A 22164-nucleotide genomic window follows, 5' to 3' on the forward strand; every position below is an offset into this window, starting at 1 on the left:
AGGGAAACTGAGGGTTACTGGGGGCCATCAGAAACTAGAACAGCCTGGGCCAGTTTCTTCCTAGAGCTGGTCTAGAGGGGACATGGCCTGCTGGCACTGTGATCTCAAACTTCCGGCCTCTAGCACTGCAAGAGAATAAACACTGTTGCCTTAAGTCACCAGTTTATGGCCCCTTGATAAGGTGGCACTAGAGAACTCCTCATGGTACTCAAATGAACTAATGGGCTTGAATTCTTCTCATGAAGACATCAGTAAGATTGGCCAGTGCTATTTTACAATTGAGAGACAGTAAACTGAAGCTGTTTTTAAAGAGCTTGTGTAAGGTCTTAAAAATGTTCCACAAACTCAGTGGTATACTTCCCAAGGCTGACATGTCATTGTTTAAGGTCAAAGTCAGCCACCACATTGGAGTCAGGTGGATTTCTACCCCCATCCTCTGTTAATTACTCCTGCAGAAGTGTTGTTGTGTGTGGCCCTGAAAGGGCTAACACTGTATACTCACCCACGGAGCTTACCTGGGCCATGTCATCTAAACAGTTGAAAATGTACTTCCTTGCTTCTTTTGACTTAATCCCCGTCTCTGCTTCATGGTCATCTGGTGTCTGGTCAAGACAGGCAACGGGCCATTGGTAATATGAATTATTTCCTAGTCACTGTGACTCAAACCTGCCAACCTCTGCTTCTCCCCCTGAGGATCTTTTCCCACCTTTCAGAGAGGAGATAGGATTCTTAAAGTGACCTGTCCAGGAATTCCTTCCTCTCCTCCTGCTCCACACTTAGTTCACCCCTCCTCCTTCCTCCCTTCCCATGAACACTGTTGGGGTGCCAGCTCTGAGTCGGGTCTGGGGGGATCCCCAGAAGGCAGTATATGCCACAACCCCGAAAACTACATTCTCCCCTAAGTTTAAGGGATGCGGTTAGGTTTCATATGTGGAAAAGCAGAAGCCTTTTGTCCACACATTTTAAAATTTTAATTTATCAAATTCATATACATAGAGCTCTCCCTATGTGTCAGACACTATTTTTTAAAATTATTTATCTATTTAACCGTGTATTTATTTGTGGCTGCATTGGGTCCTCGCTGCATGAGGACTTTCTCCAACTGTGGCCACAGGGGGTTTCTCATTGTGGTGGCTTTTCTTACTGTGGAGCATGGGCTACAGGGCACGTGGGCTTCAGTAGCTGGGAGGCACAGGCTTAGTTGCCCCTCTGCACATGCATCCTTCCTGGAACAGGGATCGAACCTGAGTCCCCAGCATTGGCAGGCGGATTCTCAACCATTGGACTGCAAGGGGAGTCCCCAGGTACTGTTCCAAAGCACGTGAACTCACATAATGCCCTTCACAACCAACTTAGGGAGGCCGATTACCAGCCCATCTTCCAGAGGGACAAACGGGGGCAGAGAGCCTGAGGAGCTTGCCAAGGTCACGTGACTGCTGGCTCTGGAGTCTGTTCGACAGTTCCCTCTGCCTGGGTCCAGGGGACACACGTCCGGTTCCTAAACTGGCCTCAGTCTAGGAAGCCGCTGTTTCCAATGACTATGGGGTTTTGGACTCATTCATGGATCACAGGTAATTGATCCTCCAAGACTTACTCAAGGACAGCACACCTGGAGCTGCTAAGATCCAGGCTTCGATGAGGGAACAGCTGGCCAAGAAGGCCTGAGTCTCCTAACTAAGACACAGAAATGAACCCCGGCCCTGGCCAGCCTCAGCCTCCTCCTGCCAGGACTCTTTTTCACTGGACCTGACCTTGAGCCGCTCACCCTCAACAGCTGCCAAACGCCAGCCTCCCATCAGGAGCCTCAGAGGCCTGCTCAGCTGCCAGATCTCTTTTCTAAATCTTTTGCCATCACTGACCATGCATCATCTCTAATGTATTACAGTTTGGCTGTGGTTTCTGTTAAAAAAATACCCACCCACACTCTTGCAAAAAAAAGGAAACACGTAAAATGAACACAAAACACACTTAAGATGTATATTATTTTCTCCTCCCCAGGAAAAAAAAAAAACAACATTAATTTTAATTACTAGGCACAGATCAAAGTGAAAGCAAAATATGTTTCCGTTAAAGTCAAACTGCCGGAGTTTACGGTGTGCAGTGAGGCGCTACACCACCTGCCGGCGGGGCCAGCAGACCCCTCCCGGAGGCTTCGTACATTGTGTTGCTGCCTGCAAGGCTCTCTGCATCCTTCAGGGCCTGGCTCAAATGCTCCTCCTCAACCCTCTGCCATAGCAAGAATCAAGGCTCCCTCCTCCAGGCTCCCACATTCTGTTCCTGCCTGAAACAGGGTGCTGGTCATGGGGAGGGGGCAGGGCTTGTCACACAGGTTCAGTCTCCCTCTGCACTGGGAGCTCCTTAAGGGCCAGGGGCCGTTCACTTCTTTCATTTCTCTATCCAGCAGCCAACCAGGCAGGTCATCCAGGTTTACTGGATGAAATTGAGGGAGTTTAGCAATCAGAGCTTGAGGTGCAGAGGCAGTAGGTCAAGCAAAGTGGTGCTTTCTGAACATTCAAAAATCCATCCACCATGTATCAACCACAGTCGCGACCCCGCCATGGCCGAATCAGAGTCAGAGCCAGGACCCACGTGCCTCGGTTAAAGGCTCCCTGCGAATGGGGGTACTTTTCACGGGGACCTTCTTCCCCGAAAGCTGGGTGTTGGTGAGGAAAGAGTGGGCGCTCTTCCTACCTTCAGCCTCCACAGAGGATACGGCGAGTCTGTGTCCCGGTTAAAAAACCTAGTTGTCTTTGTCCCCGCGCTTAATAAATATTCTGCTGGCAAACCCTGTGTTTGTGAAATATACCGGATCTGCAAGGAAAGATGGGAATGAGGTCAGGGCTTTTCCTGTCACCATACACGTGGTATACTCACGGCTCTAGCGTCTCAGAGAAAAATGACAATTTTATAGGGAGAGAAAGAAGTAATCAAAGGAAAAGGGAAAAGGAAGAAGAACAAAGAAAGAAAAGCCAGGTGATCTTCAATTGTAAATTTGGATACTGGTACTTGAAGAGATAACACAGGTAAGATGCTTCAATAAAGGTCGTGGCTAAATTAAAAAAAAAAGTGATTGAAGGGAAGCAAGGTTTGGGAGACAGTATCATACCTCAGAGCCCCACCCCATGTCAGGTTATGGATGGGGTGCCCATCCAGACAAAGGAAGAGAGCTGGCTGAGAACACCTGTGCTGTCTGGACCCACCTGATCGTACTCTGAAGCTCCTGGATACAGCGGCCAGCCCAGGAACAGCTCTGCGATGACGCAGCCCAAAGACCACATATCAATTGCCTCACAAAATGGTAAACCCAGGATGATCTCAGGGGCCCTGAAAAGGAAGAATGGAAAAAAAAAAAGTCATTAGCAATTTGGAAAAGCAGGAAGCTATTTCTGTATGACTTCTACAAAAAAAAAAAAAAAAAAAAATCCAGTCTTTCAAATCCAAGCTACTGTTACTCAAGGTCCTGCTGTTCTTGAGCTGGGCTGCAATGATCCCTGCATCCTTTGGCTTGGTCCTCCCATCAGTAGGGAGCCTGGCTGGATGACTGGCTGAGATGCACGGTAGGTCTGAGGTTGTAGAGCAGACCCAGAGGGAACCACAGCTACTGCTTCATTACCATCACACTCCAGCCAGACGAGCTAATCAATGCCTTTCAGATACTCAAGAATTATCTTTTGTAGCTGAAAATCCAGGAAACCAACCTTTAGAGAATGCCCAGGTTTAAAAAATTTTTTTTGCTGAGTGGCATGCAGGATCTTAGTTCCCTGATCAGGGATCAAACCTGCACCCTGAACATTCAGTGGAAGCTCCGAGTCTTAACCACTGGGTTACCAGGGAAGTCCCAAGGATGCCCAGTTTTTACAAAGGAATTCTGAAGTACAGGTATTTTATTTTCAGTCATATATAAAACAAGTTGCCTCCACTCCGAATGGGATTAAATCCAGTATCTGTTTATGCCAACAATCCCTTTTTAGGGGTTTGTATCACACTTTTCCAAGGAAACACTAGTTTTTTTTTTTTTTTCATTACCTTCTAAAGAATTCTCTATTATGACAATTATAGTACCTGGTTCAGGTGTTAATCAGAATTCCATTATAAACCCTTTCCTAACTTTAGAAACTATATTCCTTCACATGATAAACCTGGTTACCTGCTGGAACTTCTAAAGGAAATCACCTAAACTCAAAGAGAAAATTTCACATGTACTTGGTAATCAAAACCAAAGACCACAGAGTAGCTCCGCTTTTCTAGGAATTGGTCATGATTGCTAGGGGTACATTTTGGAGAAAACCACGTTCAGAGCATGAGATATGAACTCAATTTATGATTTTTTTTTTTTTTTTAAACGTGGCTCAAGGCATTCTGCTGATGCATGGGCCCAACTTCTGTTTTGTCTATCAATGGTCCCCTTGATGAAGTGATCCAGGAAGATGCAACTCCACCTTTTTAGCAGCCTGGAGAGGGAGCCCGGGAGCTGGGAGACTTTTCTCTATCCGGGTTATCTTTGCCCAGCCAGCAGGAGAGGAGGGAGGGAGGGGATGCCAGGAGCACCTCCACTTGTTGGAGCTTTGAGCTGAATTTTCCCTGCACAAAGCATCTCCCTGCCTGTTCCTTTAAACTGGCTCTCATTGCTGGTTTTTTTCCTCTACATAATGGTTCTGAAAAAGCAAATATGAACCAAAAGGTCTTGCTATCAAGTCTTTTGATTTTTCAGCTGTAAAAAGGAGTCTCTTCCCTTCCTTGGAGCTGGAGAGGCAGCACTACTGTTGATGCTTCTAGAGCACCAAGACTGTGGTCTGGGTGGTGAGGCCACGGTTGGGTCTCCGTGGGCTTGGAAGGAGGGGATTGCTGCAGAGGGCCGGGGAGCGAGCTGTTACTTAAGGGGTCTCCCCTGTCCCCGTCCCCTCACTGCTGGGTGTCTTCAGCTCCAGTGTTGCGCCTGGCACTTCGCTCTGTCTTTGGTCTTTGTCTCCTCCCAGCCTAGCTGCTGACGGTTCATGTGGACCTGGGGGATGGCTCTTGCCCTCCGGGACGGATGCCCTGGGGAGGCGTCAGTGCTGGACTGCCCCGGGTCAGGGACCTTCGACCTGGCCTAGGTCACTGTGTCCAGCACAGCCCCCGCACACCAGGGCTTCCAGAGCCACACGTCATTAGGTGGAACTGATGAGACTACCGCAGGTTGCTTCCAGCAATGCCATCTCTTCCGAGGTGGTTTCGGTTTATTTAAAACAAAAACAAAAACAACACATCTTTTTGAAAAGAAGGGAGTATCTCAAAAGAACATGATAGTGAAAACAACATGCTCTTGTTACACATGTGGCAGAACCTGCTTTGCTTTCTGCCCTCTCTCTTCGAGAGTCAGACGTGTCTACCTGCATCCTCTCACGTGGAGACTCGGGCCTCTCCTTGGGGAGGTCCCTGCTCTGGTCTTGAGAAGCCCCTCCTGTGGCAGCTGCTGCTGGCTCAGAATCAGGCATCTCAGCACCTCTGTCTCCCGTTCTTGTGACCTGTCCCTTTGCCCGTTGCAGCCTGGACACTCGGGTCTTAGGAACAGGCTGCTCTGGTTCTGTGTGGCCATCTCTGGACTTGACCATGAGGCTGTCCTTCCTATCAGGTTAATTAACTGGCCCTCATGTCCCAGTACTCTTGCCTGGAGAATTCCAAGGACAGAGGAGCCTGGTGGGCTACAGTCCATGGGATCGCAAAGAGTGGGACACGACTGTGTGACTAACTTTCACTTTCACTTTTTCATGCCCTTAAGCAGACTGCTGGGAACCCCTGGAAACCCATTTCTCAGATTCTGTTCCCTGATGATCTGCCCAGCAGAATCCAACAGGTAAGACTGTCATGCAAAGGGCATGCCAGTGATGTTCTTGGGCAAGAAACAGCAGACTCACGTTACAGGTATGGGATCTGTGAAAATCATTTAGTTGGGGACTTCCCTGGTGGTCCAGTGGTTAAGATGCTGAGGTCCTTATACAAGGGGCTCAGGTTCAATCCCTGGTTGAGGAAGTAATATCCCACATGCTGCAACTAAGAGTTCTCATGCCTCAACTAAGACCCAGCACAGCCAGATAAATAGTAAGTAAATATTTAAAAAAATGGTTTAGCCCATCAGAAAACGGAATGACAGCAATTCCTGGCGTCGCGATATATACGGCAGAGGATTTCTTTTGCTGTGATCCTAGTGAGCAAATGCGTGGGCATCAGGCAGGGCAGCTGGGAGACAAAAGAAACAGAAGGTGCAGCCCTGTCCCCCACGGGTCGCTGGGGAGGCAACACCAAAGCACAGGTGACAACTGAAGTCGAGCACAAAAACATACACAGTACACACACACACACACACACAGACCTAATCCAAGCACACACTCTCCTCCAGTGTCTCACAGTACACACACACACACAGACCTAATCCAAGCGCACACTCCTCCAGTGTCTCACAGTACACACACACACACACACACAGACCTAATCCAAGCGCACACTCTCCTCCAGTGTCTCCCGTCTAAAAACAATAAAACAGAGCGCAAGAACAAAACATGCCAAAACCAAACCTCTCCTAATCCCTTCAGCTCCCTGCAGCTGTTGCCCTAGTTCTCTGTTCTCCTTCCAAAGCCAAATCTCTGAAGAGTCATCTCCGGCAGCTTCCAACGCTCTGTCTCTCGCATCTTCCCTCCCTCCTCTCGCTGGACTTGCCCCTCCGCTCCACTCAAGTGTGGAGCTCGTCGAGGCCAGCAGGGACCACGTCGCGTCCACTGGTCAGTTTCTCAGCTCTGGAGCCTGAGAGTCATGTTTCTTCCACACAGTTGATCGTTCCATCCAGTCTTGAAACAGGCAATCTTGGTCCGCACGACACTACGTGCTCCTGCATTCGTTCTGCTCTGTTGCTCACGGCTTGTCCTCCTCTGTCCAAGTGCTGCCCATGGCAAAGCCCCAGGACCCCTTCTCTTCTCTCATTTCATTGTTTTTCTAGGTAATTCTTATGGGGTTGAACTGTGTCCCAAAGTCATGCTGAAGTACTAATCTTCGGTAGCTCAACGTGTGCCCTTCTTTGGGAATGGGGTGACTACAGATGTCATCAGTTATGATGACGTCATCCTGGAGCGGGGTGTATCCTTCATCCAGTATGACCAGTGTCCTCGGAAGAAGGGGGAGATTTGGACACAGACACAGAGGGAAGATGGCCATGTGAAGATGGAGGCGGAGACTGGAGTGATGCTGTCACAAGCCAAGGAGCCAGCAGAAGCTAGAAGAGGCAAGAAGGCCCCTCCCTGGAGGGTTCAGAGGGAGCATGGTCCTGTCGACACCTTGGTTTTGGATGTCTAGCTTCCAGAACTGAGAGAGGACAAGGCTCTGTTATTCTGAGTCATGTATTTTGTGGTACTCGTCTCTGCACGCTGGGAAAGTGCAACGGTCATTGTGTCCACTCTTAGTGGTTTAAATCCCATTTTGTGTATTTCCAAAAGTCTGTCTCCATCTTGGACTTTTCTCGGCTCCAGCTTTATGTTTCTGATGGCCTGACATCTCCGTTGGAATATCTCTCAATCACCTCAACTTGTCTTTAAAAGGGAACTCTGCTCCTCTGCACCCTCCCACCCCAAATAATTCCTCCCTCTGTCCTCTGTTTCACTAAATGGAATTCCTGTCGCACCCTCACCCCCCACAGCGCCCCATTACTCATGGTGGAAACCTGGGATTGATCGCTGATTCCTCTCTCTCCCTCCACATCCTTGCCACGCAATAACGGCAGCTCCGAAGCAGCTCAACTGGCCCCAGATCCTCCGCTTCTGCTGCCACCGCCCTGGCCCTGACCACCTCACCTGGGCCTTCCTATCTTTCCATCCATCACTGCTTCCTCCAGTCCACTCTCTACCAGCTCAACAGGTCACAGGGCCTCCGCTCGAAGTCCTTCCCAGGCTCCCTGCCACCCTGAGAAGGAAATCTCAGTCCCTCCCCTGCCGGGCACTGTCACCCAGTCCACTCTCGCTCAGTGAGCCCCAGTCTAACCAGTTTCCTGAGCCTTCCTGCGGAGCTGTAGCTTCGGCGTCAAATGCTTTCTCTGCTGGTTCTCAGGTGGCGGCTTCCTTCTCGCTCATCCTTCAAACCTGCGCTTAATTGTCACCGCCGCCGACAGGCGTCCCTCGATACCAGTCAGTCTCCATCTCTGGTGCCGTAAATGTCACTTTACAGCACTTTCCCAATAACCTCCTCACCGTCTGTCTCCTCTGCTACATCCAAGAGGGCAGCACAGGGTCTGGCATTTAGGAGCCAATCAGTAAGGATTTGTAGATTGAATAAACCTTTATTAAATATAAGAAAAGTGCTAAAATATGTGATTCAGATGGAAAGTTCTAAGGCTTGCAAACAAAGGAGGGTGGAAGGGGCGAATCTTCATGAAGGAATGAGAGCCCAGGCTCGAGCCTTTCACCCAGGGAAGAGCAGGCTTCCGTGCATGTGAACGGGCAGGGCTGATAAGGCCCATCTCTTCCCTCTTCCTTTAGAAGCCATCATCCACTCAGCTCCACACTGTGGGCTTGCTGGAGCCCTCTGTGGTCCAGCCCTCTCTTGTAAACCCCTACTCGTCCCCTGCCTTTGGTTTCAACCATTTCCAATTTACTCTGAAACTGTCCCCCATTCAAAGGCTGTGTCCTCTTGTCTGCACACATGACACTTTGGTCACATTTCTGAGACAGCCTGTCCTTCCCCGCCCCTTCCTCACTCAAACACACCTTGCTCTCGGTGCTGGTGGACTGTGTGGTGAACATACAGACATGAGCCACCAGATCGGTCCAATAAATATTAACTGACCACCTGAAGGACTGATGCTGAAGCTGAAGCTCCAATCCTTTGACCAACCTGATGCGAAGAACTGACTCATTGGAAAAGATCCTGATGCTGGGAAAGATTGAAGACAGGAGAAGGGGACAACAGAGGATGAGATGGTTGGATGGCATCAGCAACTCAATGGACATGAGTTTGAGCAAACTCCGGGAGATGGAGAAGGACAGGGAAGCCTGGTGTGCTGCAGTCCGTGGAGTTACAAAGAGTCAGACACGACCGAGCGACTGAACAACAACTGCTGTATATATATGTCTGGGTGTTCGCCCTCTACTATCCCAAGGGCAGGGCCTGTGTTTCTATGTTTTGAGCCACTGGTACACAGAAGATGCTTCATAAAAATCTGCTCAACATGAACCCTCAGGTCAGGAAGGTACTTCTTTATCTGGCCTCTCAGTAATCCCTGGGGAACTGAAGACCCCTCTGCTATGATCGGGCAGATGCCTAGTCCCTGCTCCAATGGTCTGTAAGGCTCCAAACTCCTCGATGTTCAAAGTCAAGTCTAAAATTGGTTTCTTTTTGTTCAGTGCACCTGAAGCATATTCGATGGTTGGTAAGGTGTATTTATTCTTCAGTGAAGAAACCATTATTAGCAGGGGTTATCCTAAGACAGAGTTTAGCGCCCCTTATTTAGTCACTTAGCAGAATAACTCAACTGCCATTTTCCTAAGCATCTCCTATGTGCCAGGCACTGTGCTGGGTGCTGATGATCAGAAACCAGACCCTGTGGTTCCTCCAGGAGTTCACTGTCTAGTCAGAGGCAACAATGGGCCTGCAGCCAACATACAACCGGCGCCCAGCACACGCAGGCGAGGCAAAGCCTGGGGGGCTTCTTGGGAGAGGTGATCGGGCGAAGTGGCCTCCAGGCACAGGGCGGGGTGAGTACATGTCCATCCCTGGCCTCTGGCTGCACCTCTGGCGTCTAGCACAGACACATGGAGCACCCAGGTGCTCACCACACCTCTGAAGAAGGAATAAACCCTTCTGTTTCAACCCCACACCCTCAGCAGGCACCAGTTTTCCCTGAAGCTGGTGCCATCTCCTTGGCAACACTGCCTATATGACAAGAGGCAGACTACTTGGCCTTTCTATTTCAAAGTTTACATGCTTTAAAAAAAGAAAAAAGATCACGTCCCGGTTTCTTGCATGGGGGCTGTTTCTGGTCTCGGTTTGGGTCCCTAATGGGTAGGACTGCCAGCTTGGGACATGGCCTTTCCCCTCTGGGCTCAGAACCGCCCAGGCTTTGTCAGGGACTCAACCTTCACTTACCAGCCCATGGAATCCTCTTACAGAAGCTCCTCACTGCTATTTTGGGACATCAGAAATACTTGAAACACACACGGAGTGTCAGACAAAATTTGCACCTAAGAAAGAGAGATTGTTCCTTTCCAACATTTCCACAGCAAGACATGGAAAATTCTATCTTTCTACAGAAAGAGAACAGACAACTGTCATTTTCAACACACCAGAGATTAAGCTTTGATATTTCACTCTGGTTGCTCTCCTGACAGTACATGTAGCTGGTGAGGCATTCCCAGATCACGTGCAGCATGTTGTGACCCTATGGGGGAATGACCTCCAACAGAGGCGTGGATACCACCTGAGTTGAGTGGAAACACTCAGGACCCCAAGTTCACAGTGCCATCAGGTTGTGGCTGTATACCAACTTCCTGACGTTGGTAGGAGGATAAAATGAAACAGCATCATGGGAGCACCTAGCACAGGGCCTGGCCCAGAGAAAGCAGTCAACAGATAGTACATCACTTATGTATTATGTACAATGTGTCTAAGGCCATGTGACGGCAATTAGATAAAAAGCATCCCTTTTCCTCATTTAAAAAGTTTTATTACTGTTATTTATTTTTTGGTTGCGCTTGGTCTTCACTGCTGCACGCGCTTCTCTCTAGTTGCAGCGGGCAGGGGCTACTCTCTTGCGGTGTGGGCGCTTCATATTGCAGTGGCTTCCCCCATTGCAGAGCACAGGCTCTAGACACATGGGCTTCAACAGCTGTGGCTCACAGGCTCTAGAGCATGGGCTCAGGAGTTGCGGCACAAGGGCTCAGTTGCCCCATGGCATGTGGAATCCTCCCAGACCAGGGATCAAACACATGTGCTCTGCATTGGCAGGCAGATTCTTACCCAATGGACCACCAGGGGAGTCCCCCTTTCTTCATCTTAAAGGTCCATTTTCTTCCTTATAAATTTAAACATTAGGAAAACTATTTAAATATATTAAAACATAACCATTGAAGAGTTTTTTCATTTATCTTTACGAAAAAGGTACAAAGATTAATATAACCAACAACGAAGTCCCTGTCATTTAGCTTTAGAAAGAAAACTGCCCATTCACAACCCCCTTTAACTTTAAAGAAGTTAAAGGGATGCTCTTTAACGTCTTCCTACTGGAGAGCATGACCTTAACCCTGCATCACCTTTCACAGTACAAGCCCTTCCTCACCCAACCTCCCCGGCCAAGTTCATGTCTCCATCACCCACACTAATAACATAAGTGCAAGGTTCACGGCCACTCCCAACTCGGGCAATAAATCTGCAACACTAATCAGAGAGCACAGGAAGGACTGTGCATTTCTGGAAAAATGTTACTCAATTTCTCCAGGTTTTTATTTCACCATCTATAAAATGTGATTATTAATCTTGCTTTTTTCCTTGTCTCTGCAGCAGCTTATGAAGATAAATTACGTTTGGTAGAATTATAAAGCAGTTTGAACTCTCTGGAAGCAAGACACTCTGTTAGTCCATGGTATTTTATAATCACTGGTATTATAAGGTGTACTTGAATTGAACTGCAGTGAAAAAGCCTGTTCCCACAAATATATGTAGATTGAAAGTAACCTCAGTATGGCTGGGGCAGAAGCAATCAAAATGTAAAATTGTGTTTCAGATGGGTTGTTAAATCTTATGTTTCCGCCGCAAAAATAAGGAGACTTGGAAAGGCTGACACCCGCTCAGAGGCACTATTTGAGTTGGTGACCTGGACTGGGAGGCAAAGGATTATATCAAGGCAACACAGGACCCTAGGAGGGGCAGAAATCTGAGGACTCGGAGGAGGCTATTTTAGGGAAGTTGGACCCCAAAGCCCAAAGGATTTTCACAGAGGACAACCTGAAAGGTGAATGCTGGGGAGTGCCTCGGGGCAGTATTTCTAGAAGATGGGTTCGTACCATGTCAGGGGGACCCAGAAAGGTCCAAGTGGAGATAGCAACTGAGGCCTGGCTAATCCAAGGTCAACCTGGGGTTCGATTTTGAAGAAGATACAGCTTCCTTGGCAAACTGGAGATAGTAAAGAAGCAGCTCCGTCTTTGAGGTGCTTGACAAATGGGTGAAAGGCAAAGTGACTCAGAGACAGAGCTTCAGGAACAAATCACAGGGTGAGGTTGACCAGGAGCCCGCTCATTGTGTGAGCCTGCCCTGAGCCAAGGTGATAAGGAGACTGGTCTAACCAAACACTGTGCATCCTAAGAGCTCCACACACCCTCCACAGAAGAGATTTTCTTCTGTAAGAAAATCTGCTGTACGACGAGGAGGACGCTGTCCTCTGACAGTGACAAGGCTCTGACTCCAGAAGGGAAGCCAGCAAATATACCCAACTGGTGCCTGTGGTGGTCCCAGATTGATGTGACATATGCAACGAAATTGTTTCAGAGGGGTTCTAGAAGTTCTTTCTCGGGGCCACTGCTGACAGCCATAAAACTGTGTGTGTGCTATGAGGATTCAAGATCCTCACTGGTGACGCTGCTATAATTGAGCACCTCCAGTTCTCACGAACAGAAATGCTCAAGACATCAGAACAAAGCATCACATCCACCTGGAAAGTTGATTATATATAATCAGGGTTTGACTGTGCTGGTGACGTCATTCTCACGCCATACTTGGACAGTCTCCCAAAGGAAGTGCGTTTCCTTGAGTCAACCAACCATTTCAGGACAATGTTAGAATCAGAGCGGAAGTTTTTTTGGATTTGTATTGGCAATGAACATTTTGACTCTGAGGAAGTCTTACCCGGTGTACACTAAATATACGCGTGCGTGCACACACACACACACACACACACACACATCTCCACCCTCCCATTCCCCACCCCTGTGCTGACCCTTAGTTCCCAGCTCTGCTTCAACTCTGCAAAGTTCAGCACTAAAATCTAACCTTCTTGCTTATCTACCAGAAGAAAAGGTTGGATCTGGAACTCAATAACTATAATCTCCAAAGGCTTCTAACAATATTGGTATAATTAGGAAACCGGTTCCCAGATATCTAGAGGATATACTGACGTTAGCCTCTAATTCTTTGTAAATCGCTTTAAGAAATGGTCCTGGGAAGAATGACTTAGACCTCATAACGGGTCATTTCGAAAACATGGACCCTGTCCTAGAATTCCTTATCCTCTTGACATGTATCACGCACTGTGTCTACTCAGCCCACCCCACACCCGGTGGTCCTGTATCTCCCAGGTCTCTGGGGCTTGTTATCATGAAGTCGGGGGATGCTGGAGAAAGCCTGCTCTTGCCGTCCAACACCCCATGGGATGATAACATTACCAGACTTTATGCTCATACTTTTGGCGAAAGTACATGCTCAGTAAATGCCTGTGGAAGCACCTGTTGGCCAGGGAAACGGAATCTCAGATTTCGGCACATCTACATCCGGTCCCATCACTTCATGGCAAATAGATGGGGAAACAATGGAAACAATGACAGACTATTTTCTTGGGCTCCAAAATCACTGCAGATGGTGACTGCAGCCATGAAATTAAAAGATGCTTGCTCCTTGCAAGAAAAGCTATGACAAGCCTAGACAGTGTATTAAAAAGCAGAGACAGTACTTTGCTGACAAAGGTCTGTCTAGTCAAAGCTATGGTTTTTCCAGTAGTCATGTATGGATGTGAGTTGGACCATGAAGAAGGCTGAGCACCAAAGAATGGATGCTTTTGAACTGTGGTGTTGGAGAAGACTCTTGAGAGTCCCTTGGACTGCAAGGAGACCAAAACCAGTCAATCGTAAAGGAAATCAGTCCTGAGTATTCATTGAAAGGACTGATGCTGAAGCTCCAGTACTTTGGCCACTTGATGCAAAGAACTGACTCACTGGAAAAGACCCTGATGCTGGGAAAGATTGAGAAGGGGGCGACATAGGATGAGATGGTTGGATGGCATCACTGAGTCAATGGGAGTTTGAGGAAACTCTGGGAGTTGGTGATGGACAGGGAAGCCTGGCGTGCTGCATCCATGGAGTGGCAGAGTCAGACACAACTGAATGACTGAACTGAACTGAACTACACCTAGAGATTCTTTTTACACACGTACGGCTCCAGGTTCTTTTATAAAGTTAAAAAAGGCTTTGATTGATTGTGAATAACAACACATGTAAAAAGATGTGCATAGAGCAAAAACATAATGGCGCTGTGACTTATCAGAAAGCATCGCCCGGCATCACTCACAGCCGGGTGGAGAGACGCAGTGGGCATCACCAAGCCCCTCCCGCATACCGACCCCTCTCTGTATGAGGTGGTGACACGTGGCCTGTACAGGAGTGTGTGCATCTTGTAGTGTGGCCCCCACGCCTCCAGGAATCAGGTCCTTAACAGGAGGACCAGACCAGAGTCCTGGCTCACAGGGGCAGGCGTGCAGCGCAAAGCCCGGGGCAGCTGGCTGAGTGGGAGAAAGAAGACAAAACCTCGGATGTCCTTTTTAGTTCTGCTGGTTGACTGTTTCTTCTGCTTTGTTGCTAGTCTGCTGACTGAAACTGAGGGTTGAAACTGCATTTCGAGCTTCCCTGGAAAGTCAGCTGATACCAAGAAGGCCTCACCCATGAGGCACTGTCACCGGCTGTCACCCTTCGCCTCCTGAGGCCACTCCTCTTTTCTCTGCGCTGGGAGGGAATTTGGAATTTGAGTTCCAGACCCATGGCAGATGCAGCCCCTCCACTTTATTCAGAGTGGTTATGTGTCACCCCCAATGGGGTGGAAGTGGGATGTCAGGCCTGGAAGAAAGGAGGGGTCTCCTTCACACCTTTGAGTGAGTTAACTCAAGGCTCAGCCATTGATGCCTTCAAACCAGGGTGCCGGAGAAGACTCTTGAGAGTTCTCTGGACAGCAAGGAGATCAAACCAGTCAATCCTAAAGGGAATCAACCATGAATATTCACTGGAAGGACTGATGCTGAAGCTCCAATACTTTGGCCACCTGATGTGAAGACTGATTCATTGGAAAAGACCCTGATGCTGGGAAAGATTGAAGGCAAAAGGAGAAGGGGGCAGCAGAGGAGATGGTTAGATAGCATCACCGACTCAACGGACATGAATTTGAGCAAACATTGGGAGATAGTGAAGGACAGGGGAGCCTGGCGTGCTGCAGTTCATGGGGTCGCAAAGACTTGGACATGATTCAGCAACAGCTCAACAGCCTCTATCCCAAATAAAAGCACACTAAGAAGGTACTATTACTTATAAGAAATTATTGATTTCGGTGGAAAACTTTTCATTGGTTAACACTTAGCTTCCGCTGGCCAGTAGTGAGTTCTCAGAAATGCTTCTCAGGGCTGGACTGAACCAGCACGAGGCTGGAGAGCCAGTATGCTGTACTGCACGGGGCCCCCTGATGCCCAGCTCTTGGCAAGTGAACGGTACCAAAGTCAAGGCTCGTCCTTGGGTTATTTCCCTTCTTATGGCACCAGCTGACTCTGTGGCTCACAGTGCTAAATCAGGAGGCGGTCTTTATGGCTGATGGATGGGGGTGAGGAATACAGGGCCTGGGATAAACCTGCTCCTTCTTTGAAAGGGAGATGCATTCAGTGTCACCGATTGGAGACATACCAATCAAGAGAGCTGGAGCTGAAACCTGAGATATGGAGAGGAGCCCGCTGAGTAAAGATGTTGAACACATGCTGGAGGGTGACCTTCCCTGTAGCCATGGGGATACTTCCATCCTCAGACAAGGTCTCCCTCCTGCTATTGCGCTGTCGGTAGAGAATTATAGAGAAAGAAGGGCCAAGGCTAGCAGATACACTACCTAAGCAAGTTTTCAACTAAAGCCAATGGCCACCCTGGCTGATGGAGCAGGTTCTGGTCCACAGAGTGTAGGAAGTGTCCTGTCTGCACGTGGACAGGTGCGTGGAGGAAGAAGAGCCAGGTGGATGAGGCTGGCTCTGCCAGGAGACCAGATGGGCAGAGGAGAATGGAGGCACCATTCTTCACTCAATTCTACTGCAGGACATGCTGCAGAGGGGACTTAAACCATGGTCTGCTCAGACCTGCCCTGGTCAGGGCAAAGATGCGGCCCCCGTGGCGGCTGGTTGGTTGTTCCGACGGGAGTTAGGACTAGAGAGTGGGCATAAATCCCAGGTCTCCAGCCAAAGGCAGCTGATCGAGGGAAAACCTAATATTCAACTTTTCCTAGAGGAACTGGAAACAAAACAGAGCTCCAGTTTGCTTTCTTGTGCTCGCTTGGGTCATGGAGGAAAAACAAAGATGGCTTTTTGCAGCTGACATGAGGGGCTGCCGGCGTGCAGGGGCCGATGCATGCTCTGAAAGGGCCCCCATCCTTCGACTGCTGCAGGATAGAGGGACGGAGGCCACCGGGGACAGCCAGGGACGTCACCGTGACAGACCTACAGCACGCTGCAGACGAGAACCTGGAAGACACTTCTGCCAGTGGAAGGGGAGCAGGCTGTCCCCCCAGATGAGAACACCACTGCTCATCTGTCCAGAAACTTGTTTTTCTCATCCGAACAATGGGGCCTCTTTGTAATCCAAGAGCTGGGACTCTCGGATCTTGCCTTTGGAATGGAGCAGCCTTCAGCAAAAGAGATTAAAATGTTCATCTTGTTCCTTGGAGCACCGAACCCCACTCCAGCTGAGTGGACTAACCCAAGTGCAGAAGTAGGGCATTGCACATCAGTCGGCTGGGGCTCAGGAGGTGGAGGAAAAGGAAAGGAAGATGGACTTGAGAGGGAGGGGGGGATCTACCTGGTGGGGGCACAAGAGGCGACAGGGCAGAACCATCCAGACTCATCAGGGTGGTCAGGACGAGGCCCTGGAAGCACGCCCAGCATCCCTTCCAACCGCCCTCGCTCCCCACCCCCAGCCGCACCTCCAGTTTGCCTCTATGGAAAGCCCTCCTCTGGCCATCAAGGCTTCCAACTCGAATCCTGCCTCTTCTAGAATTCTGTCCTGACCAAGGCGCTCTCTGAGTCTGTGTCCCCACAACACATCTTCCAGTTCCAGTCTTTTATTCATCGCTGCCCTGATAAATTTCTTAAAATGAGAAAAATCTACCAGCGGCTCCTCAGCTGGACAGAAAGCATCTCGAGGCAGTGGGCGTCTGTTATTTATCCCTGCAAACCCGGCCTAAGTGCTGTGGGGGTGAGTCCTCCACATATACGGGTGGCCACGCGCCACGCTCATGGGTTGGGAGAGGCAGAGGTCTCAGTCTCCTTTTCCTACCACAAACCCTGCAGGATGTAGTCAATGTTCAATACACAGATGCTTGCTGACGAAAGCCATTTTCTGGGGAAGAAGTAAACACAGGGACTTCTTACTATTTGTTGTTTATGCATCATAGATGATGTGTGGCTTCCCTGATGGCTCAGGCAGCAAAGAATCTGCCTGCAATGCAGGAGATGCGGGTTCGATCGCTGGGTCAGGAAGATCCTCTGGAGGAGGAAATGGCAATCCACTCCTGTATGCTTGCCTGGAGAATCCCATGGACAGAGGAGCCTGGCGGGTTATAGTCCATAGGGTCGCAGAGAGTTGGACATGATTGAGCACGCACATGCATGTGTTTATGTGCCAGGCAAGAGAAGGGATAGAGAACAAGTGAGCCCTGTCTGGTACTTCTCTGATAATGGGGATTTCCATGGAGAAATCCTTCATTTCTAATGGAAGAGGCTTGACCTAGGAAGTTTGTATCTTTAAAAGATATGGAGGAATGGTAGGTGAAGAGAAGAAACTATTTATCTGGAATGGAGGAAAGAAATAACAAATGGAGATGAGAAGAGAGGAGGCAGCTAGGGAGATTTTAAAAGATACAACTGAAAAAAAAAGAAACCACAAGCAATTAAATGAATGTTTGAAAGAATGGTAGTCATCATTGGTACGAAGTTTTGAAAAATCATTTAAAGTAACCGAGCTTGTCACCCTCGCCTCTGTAGAGTGTCAGTTATGTAAGCAGGTCTTTGTATGTGTACATTTAGGCTTGTCCTGGCTTTCCCCACGAGATCAAAAGTTCCTTGAGAAGACAGAGCCTATGTTTGCTTCCTAAGGAAGTGCTAAGCCGCCAGAGAGCAGCCTGGTGGTGCTCTGCACACAACAGGTGTTCAATCAGCATTAACCAATCAAATTCTGACTCCTCGTTGAAAGCCTCTGACGCAACTGTCTAGTTCCTTTTCATTCAGGCTCAAAAAGGGTTTGTTTTTCAAGGAACAAAACAACCCCAAATACCCCCAAAGATTCAACTCTAGATTCAAGTTGGTGGCTAAGTGGAACAATTCTGCCTGACTCTTTAACGATGCTAACTTGTGTGAAACATCAAACAGATGTCTTCCTTCCTGTCTCTTCTGGGGTCCCCTGACTTTACAGAGGCTGACAGGCTTCAGACGATCACAGGGCCATCACTGGGGACTCACCGTTCAGACCAGGAAATCAATACCGCTGGAGGAAGTGTGGCATGTACAACACCGAGGACTTGGGGTTGCGTAGAGGTAAGGCTGATAAAAGAAATACGGCGCATGTTCCCTAGCCTGGTTATGTTTTTTATTTTCTCTGCAATTGCATCAGCAGTTTAAATGTGAGTTTCATTCCTAGGTGCACCTAACATCTGGTGAAAATGACTCCATTTTGCAAGGTGGGGCTGAAGGTCTGTCATCGGTTCCATCATCCCTACTGAGAGGCCACAGCCACATCCCACACCTTTGTCACCGGCCCATCTGCATTATCCTTAGCACCATTTTCAGGCCTGTCCTGCCTGCCTGAGGGAGGCAATTTTGGGAGGGAAAGGCAGGGGGCGGAGGTGGGAAAACGATGCTACGTGGGTGTTTTTCTTTCCCAGTACTATGTTCAATATGGACAAATATTTGTGTAGCCTCTGTATTTACCATTAATACTGGGATGAACTAATTAGGGACTAAATTTTACTATGGGAAGCAGCAAAGCCTGGGGCCTGAGTTGGGGAGGGGACAAGGAAAGCAAAACCACTAAACGCAAGAACACAAACATGCTCAAAGCTGGCATCTGAAGGTATTATTCACAAACAATATGGGAAAAGGCAGAAGTGTATTTCCTCTGTTCTTCTAAAGGGAAGTTCAGAAAAAGGTCAGGAATAGAACAATGAGGGCCATCTATCACAGCAGCCTGTAACCTAGAAAGGTTACTTACACGCCTGCAGCCTCCTTTCTCAGTTCTGTAATTACCACTCCCCTTCCACAGATCGCACGCCACTACGGGCCTTATGAATTATGCATTTCATTTCCATCCACCTATGCCCTTCTCGGTGACCAGGGCTAAGGTGGAGTGGGCGGGGCGAGGCGGTCCCCCCACCCCCACCCCGCCCCGCGCCCCCCTCACCACCCGGGTGCACACGCAGACTCGCTGGCCCCAGAGCACAGCGCAAGGCACACTCGTGTGGTTTTGCCTAGTGTTGACCTTCAATTCCCAGACTAAGGTTTTGTTTATTGAACAAATAAGCACTAGCTACCAGCAGGGATTTTCCTAGGGGAAATCACGGTGGGGCACGTTTCCTTCCCCTGAACATTTTTATTGAGGCGAAATGTGGTTGAAATGAGTATTTAGAGTGGTCTTAAAGGAGGCAAAGGCAGGGTGCAGTCTGAGGGTGCGCGCGTGCGCGTGCGTGTTGTGTCGGGTCTGTATGTCTGCGAGGTGCAGCCTGAGTGATGTATGTGGTGTGTGTGTGTGTTTTGTGTGTCTATGTTTGAAGCAGGCAGCAGCTCCCACTCCGTCCTGATGCTGGAGCTGGGATGGGGACTGGCACAGGGGATACCCGAAATAGATACAGTGGCATGAACTTCTGACCTTCTGAAAACTGGCCCCCCTCTCCTACCAATTCAGAGGGCTCCAGGAAGTCTCTGGGGGCTATTAGTCTTCACAAATGATATTAATATACCAAAGCGGGTACCATCCTTGGCTCAGGACACTACTTCTTCGGGATTTTCCTTTCAAATCTTTAAAAAACATTAGGCTCACTAGAGAAGTGTCATCTCAGACAATCCACAGAATATGAGAACAGGGAAACCCCGTGAAGCAGACAGAGGGAAGCAGTAATTGAAAGCCCTTCCCTGAACAGCAAACAGTATACCTGAGTCTATCACTGTGAGAGGTGATACAGGTAGAATTTTTAAATCTACTTTTGAAAAGTGTTTTTTGACACATTTGGAGATGACAGTTTTAAGACTGGATATGAAAATAGGGTATTTAATTCCTGAGGTTCATCTCCAGAACACAATAGTAAATGAGATGAATATTAGGGATAAATCACTAGGGCATAAATGTTATTCCTTTAGGTTTTTGTTTTTTTTTTTTAAACTACTCTCAATGATCATCTGTTTAAAAAGGATTTACTGACTACTGAACTTCCCTAATGGTACACTGGATAAGAATCTGCCTGCTAAAGCCGGGGACACAGTTCAACCCCCACCTGGGACGATTTCACATGCTGTGGAACAGCTAAGCCCACATGCTGAAACTACTGGAGCCCAGGCTTCACAAGAGAAGTCACTGAAACGAGACAGCAAAGAGCAGCCCCCATTTGCTACACTTAGAGAAAGCCAGTGAGCAGCAATGAAGACCCAGTGCAATCAAAATAAACTAAAAGGATTTACTGACTACTGTAAGCACAGCTGTGACACACAGCATCTAGGAGCCTCCAAGATGGCTCCTAGACGCTCACCTCGTCATATTCAATAGTGAATCCCCTCCCACACTGAATCCTCCCACCGGATACTGCAGAAACAATGTGACTGCTGAGACTAGGTTATAAAAGACGTTGCATCTGTTACCCTGCTCGCTCTTGGATGGACCACTCTGTGAGAAGCCGGTGGCCATGTTGTGAGGATGCTCAAGCAGTTCTAGGCAGAGGCCCACACAGCAAGAAATTGAGGCCTCCTGCCAACCGCCTGCACCAGCTTGGCACCAGCCAGGACAAAGAGCCACTAAGGAAGATCCTCTAGCCCAGGCCAAGTCCTCGGATGACTGCGGCTCCCCCTTGAGAAGCTGACTGCAACCCTATGAGAGAACTGGAGCACAACTGTCCAGCCAGGTTGCTCTCAAATTCCTGGCCTGCAGATACTGTGAGATAATACATATATATTATTGTTTTAAGTCAATGAATTTTGAGGTCATACGTTATGCAATGATGGGTAACTAAAACCCACATGTGACCAGACTTCTAAGAGAGGAGGGATTATGCAAAAGAAGCTTGAGACTTGTTCTAGAGACAAGCCTTAGCTGAGCATCTGCCTGGTGCCCATAGCTGTACTAGACGCTCCTCCTAGTCCCTTCTCTGTGGGCATACACACTCTGGATGTCAGTGATCAACCTCTTAAAAAAGTAGGTGGTACAATGAAACCAATGACCAAGGAGGACTTTCAAGTGCCCAGAGGCAGGAATGCCTGAAAGACAGAATAAAGGTTGCAAACTGCTACCCTGTAGGAAGCGTGTGACACAGACACATAAGGGGTTTGGCCTGCAAAGGGTTAAAAATCCTTTTTGAATTAGTTGTTAACATTTAGAAATCAAGTGGTCTTTCTTAAAAATCTGGATTTCTGGCTTCTCTTGAAATTCCGAGGCTCCGGCAACTCAGGGCTACAGGTCTGTGCTTGGCAGCAATTAGCCTGGGCTGGGGAGCTCTGCCCCCTTATGTGGCATACAGGTGTGTCTCCCGCTGTGCCCTCGCAGCTCGCTGATTTTACCCGCCTGGCCCTACAGGCATGTGAGCTTGCCACCCACAGGAAAGAGGCAAGAGGAAGGACGAATGGAGGAGCTAAGCAAAATGACTGCTTTTAGCTTATATACTGAAGACTTTTTTGAGGGGTAGAAAGCTAGTTATCTTTTATTAAACAAAAAACGTTTCATCAACAGCTACCCCAGAAGCCAGGGACACTTTAGAACTTAGAAGGAATGTACAATAATGATTACACTTTACATTAAACAGCATGAAGTTTAGAAGGATCCCACGTGAAGTGTATGCAGTGTTTGTTTATGAAGGTCTCCATTACAGAAGACCTCAGCTGAGAGGAAGTGGGATGCCGGAGTCTCACTTTGCTGACCTGGCTTTCGACGAGCACAATTATTCACAATAACAGAA

At 48.5% G+C, this 22164-nt stretch overlaps 1 protein-coding gene across 6 annotated transcripts in view; it reads right to left on the reverse strand.

The window, feature by feature from the left end:
- Nucleotides 1-22164, reverse strand: part of HIPK2 (homeodomain interacting protein kinase 2) — a 203899-nt gene that overhangs the window by 63856 nt on the left and 117879 nt on the right. For all 6 annotated transcript variants that reach the window (XM_061414873.1, XM_061414872.1, XM_061414875.1 and 3 more), the window contains exons 3-5: nt 3201-3324; nt 2692-2811; nt 516-602 (exon numbers count right to left, since the gene is read on the reverse strand). In XM_061414873.1, coding sequence (XP_061270857.1) covers nt 516-602; nt 2692-2811; nt 3201-3324 — 331 coding nt within the window. The remainder of the gene's footprint in view (nt 1-515; nt 603-2691; nt 2812-3200; nt 3325-22164) is intronic.

Source organism: Bos javanicus, chromosome 4 (assembly GCF_032452875.1).
Source record: "Bos javanicus breed banteng chromosome 4, ARS-OSU_banteng_1.0, whole genome shotgun sequence".
NCBI classification, from domain to species: Eukaryota; Metazoa; Chordata; class Mammalia; order Artiodactyla; family Bovidae; genus Bos; species Bos javanicus.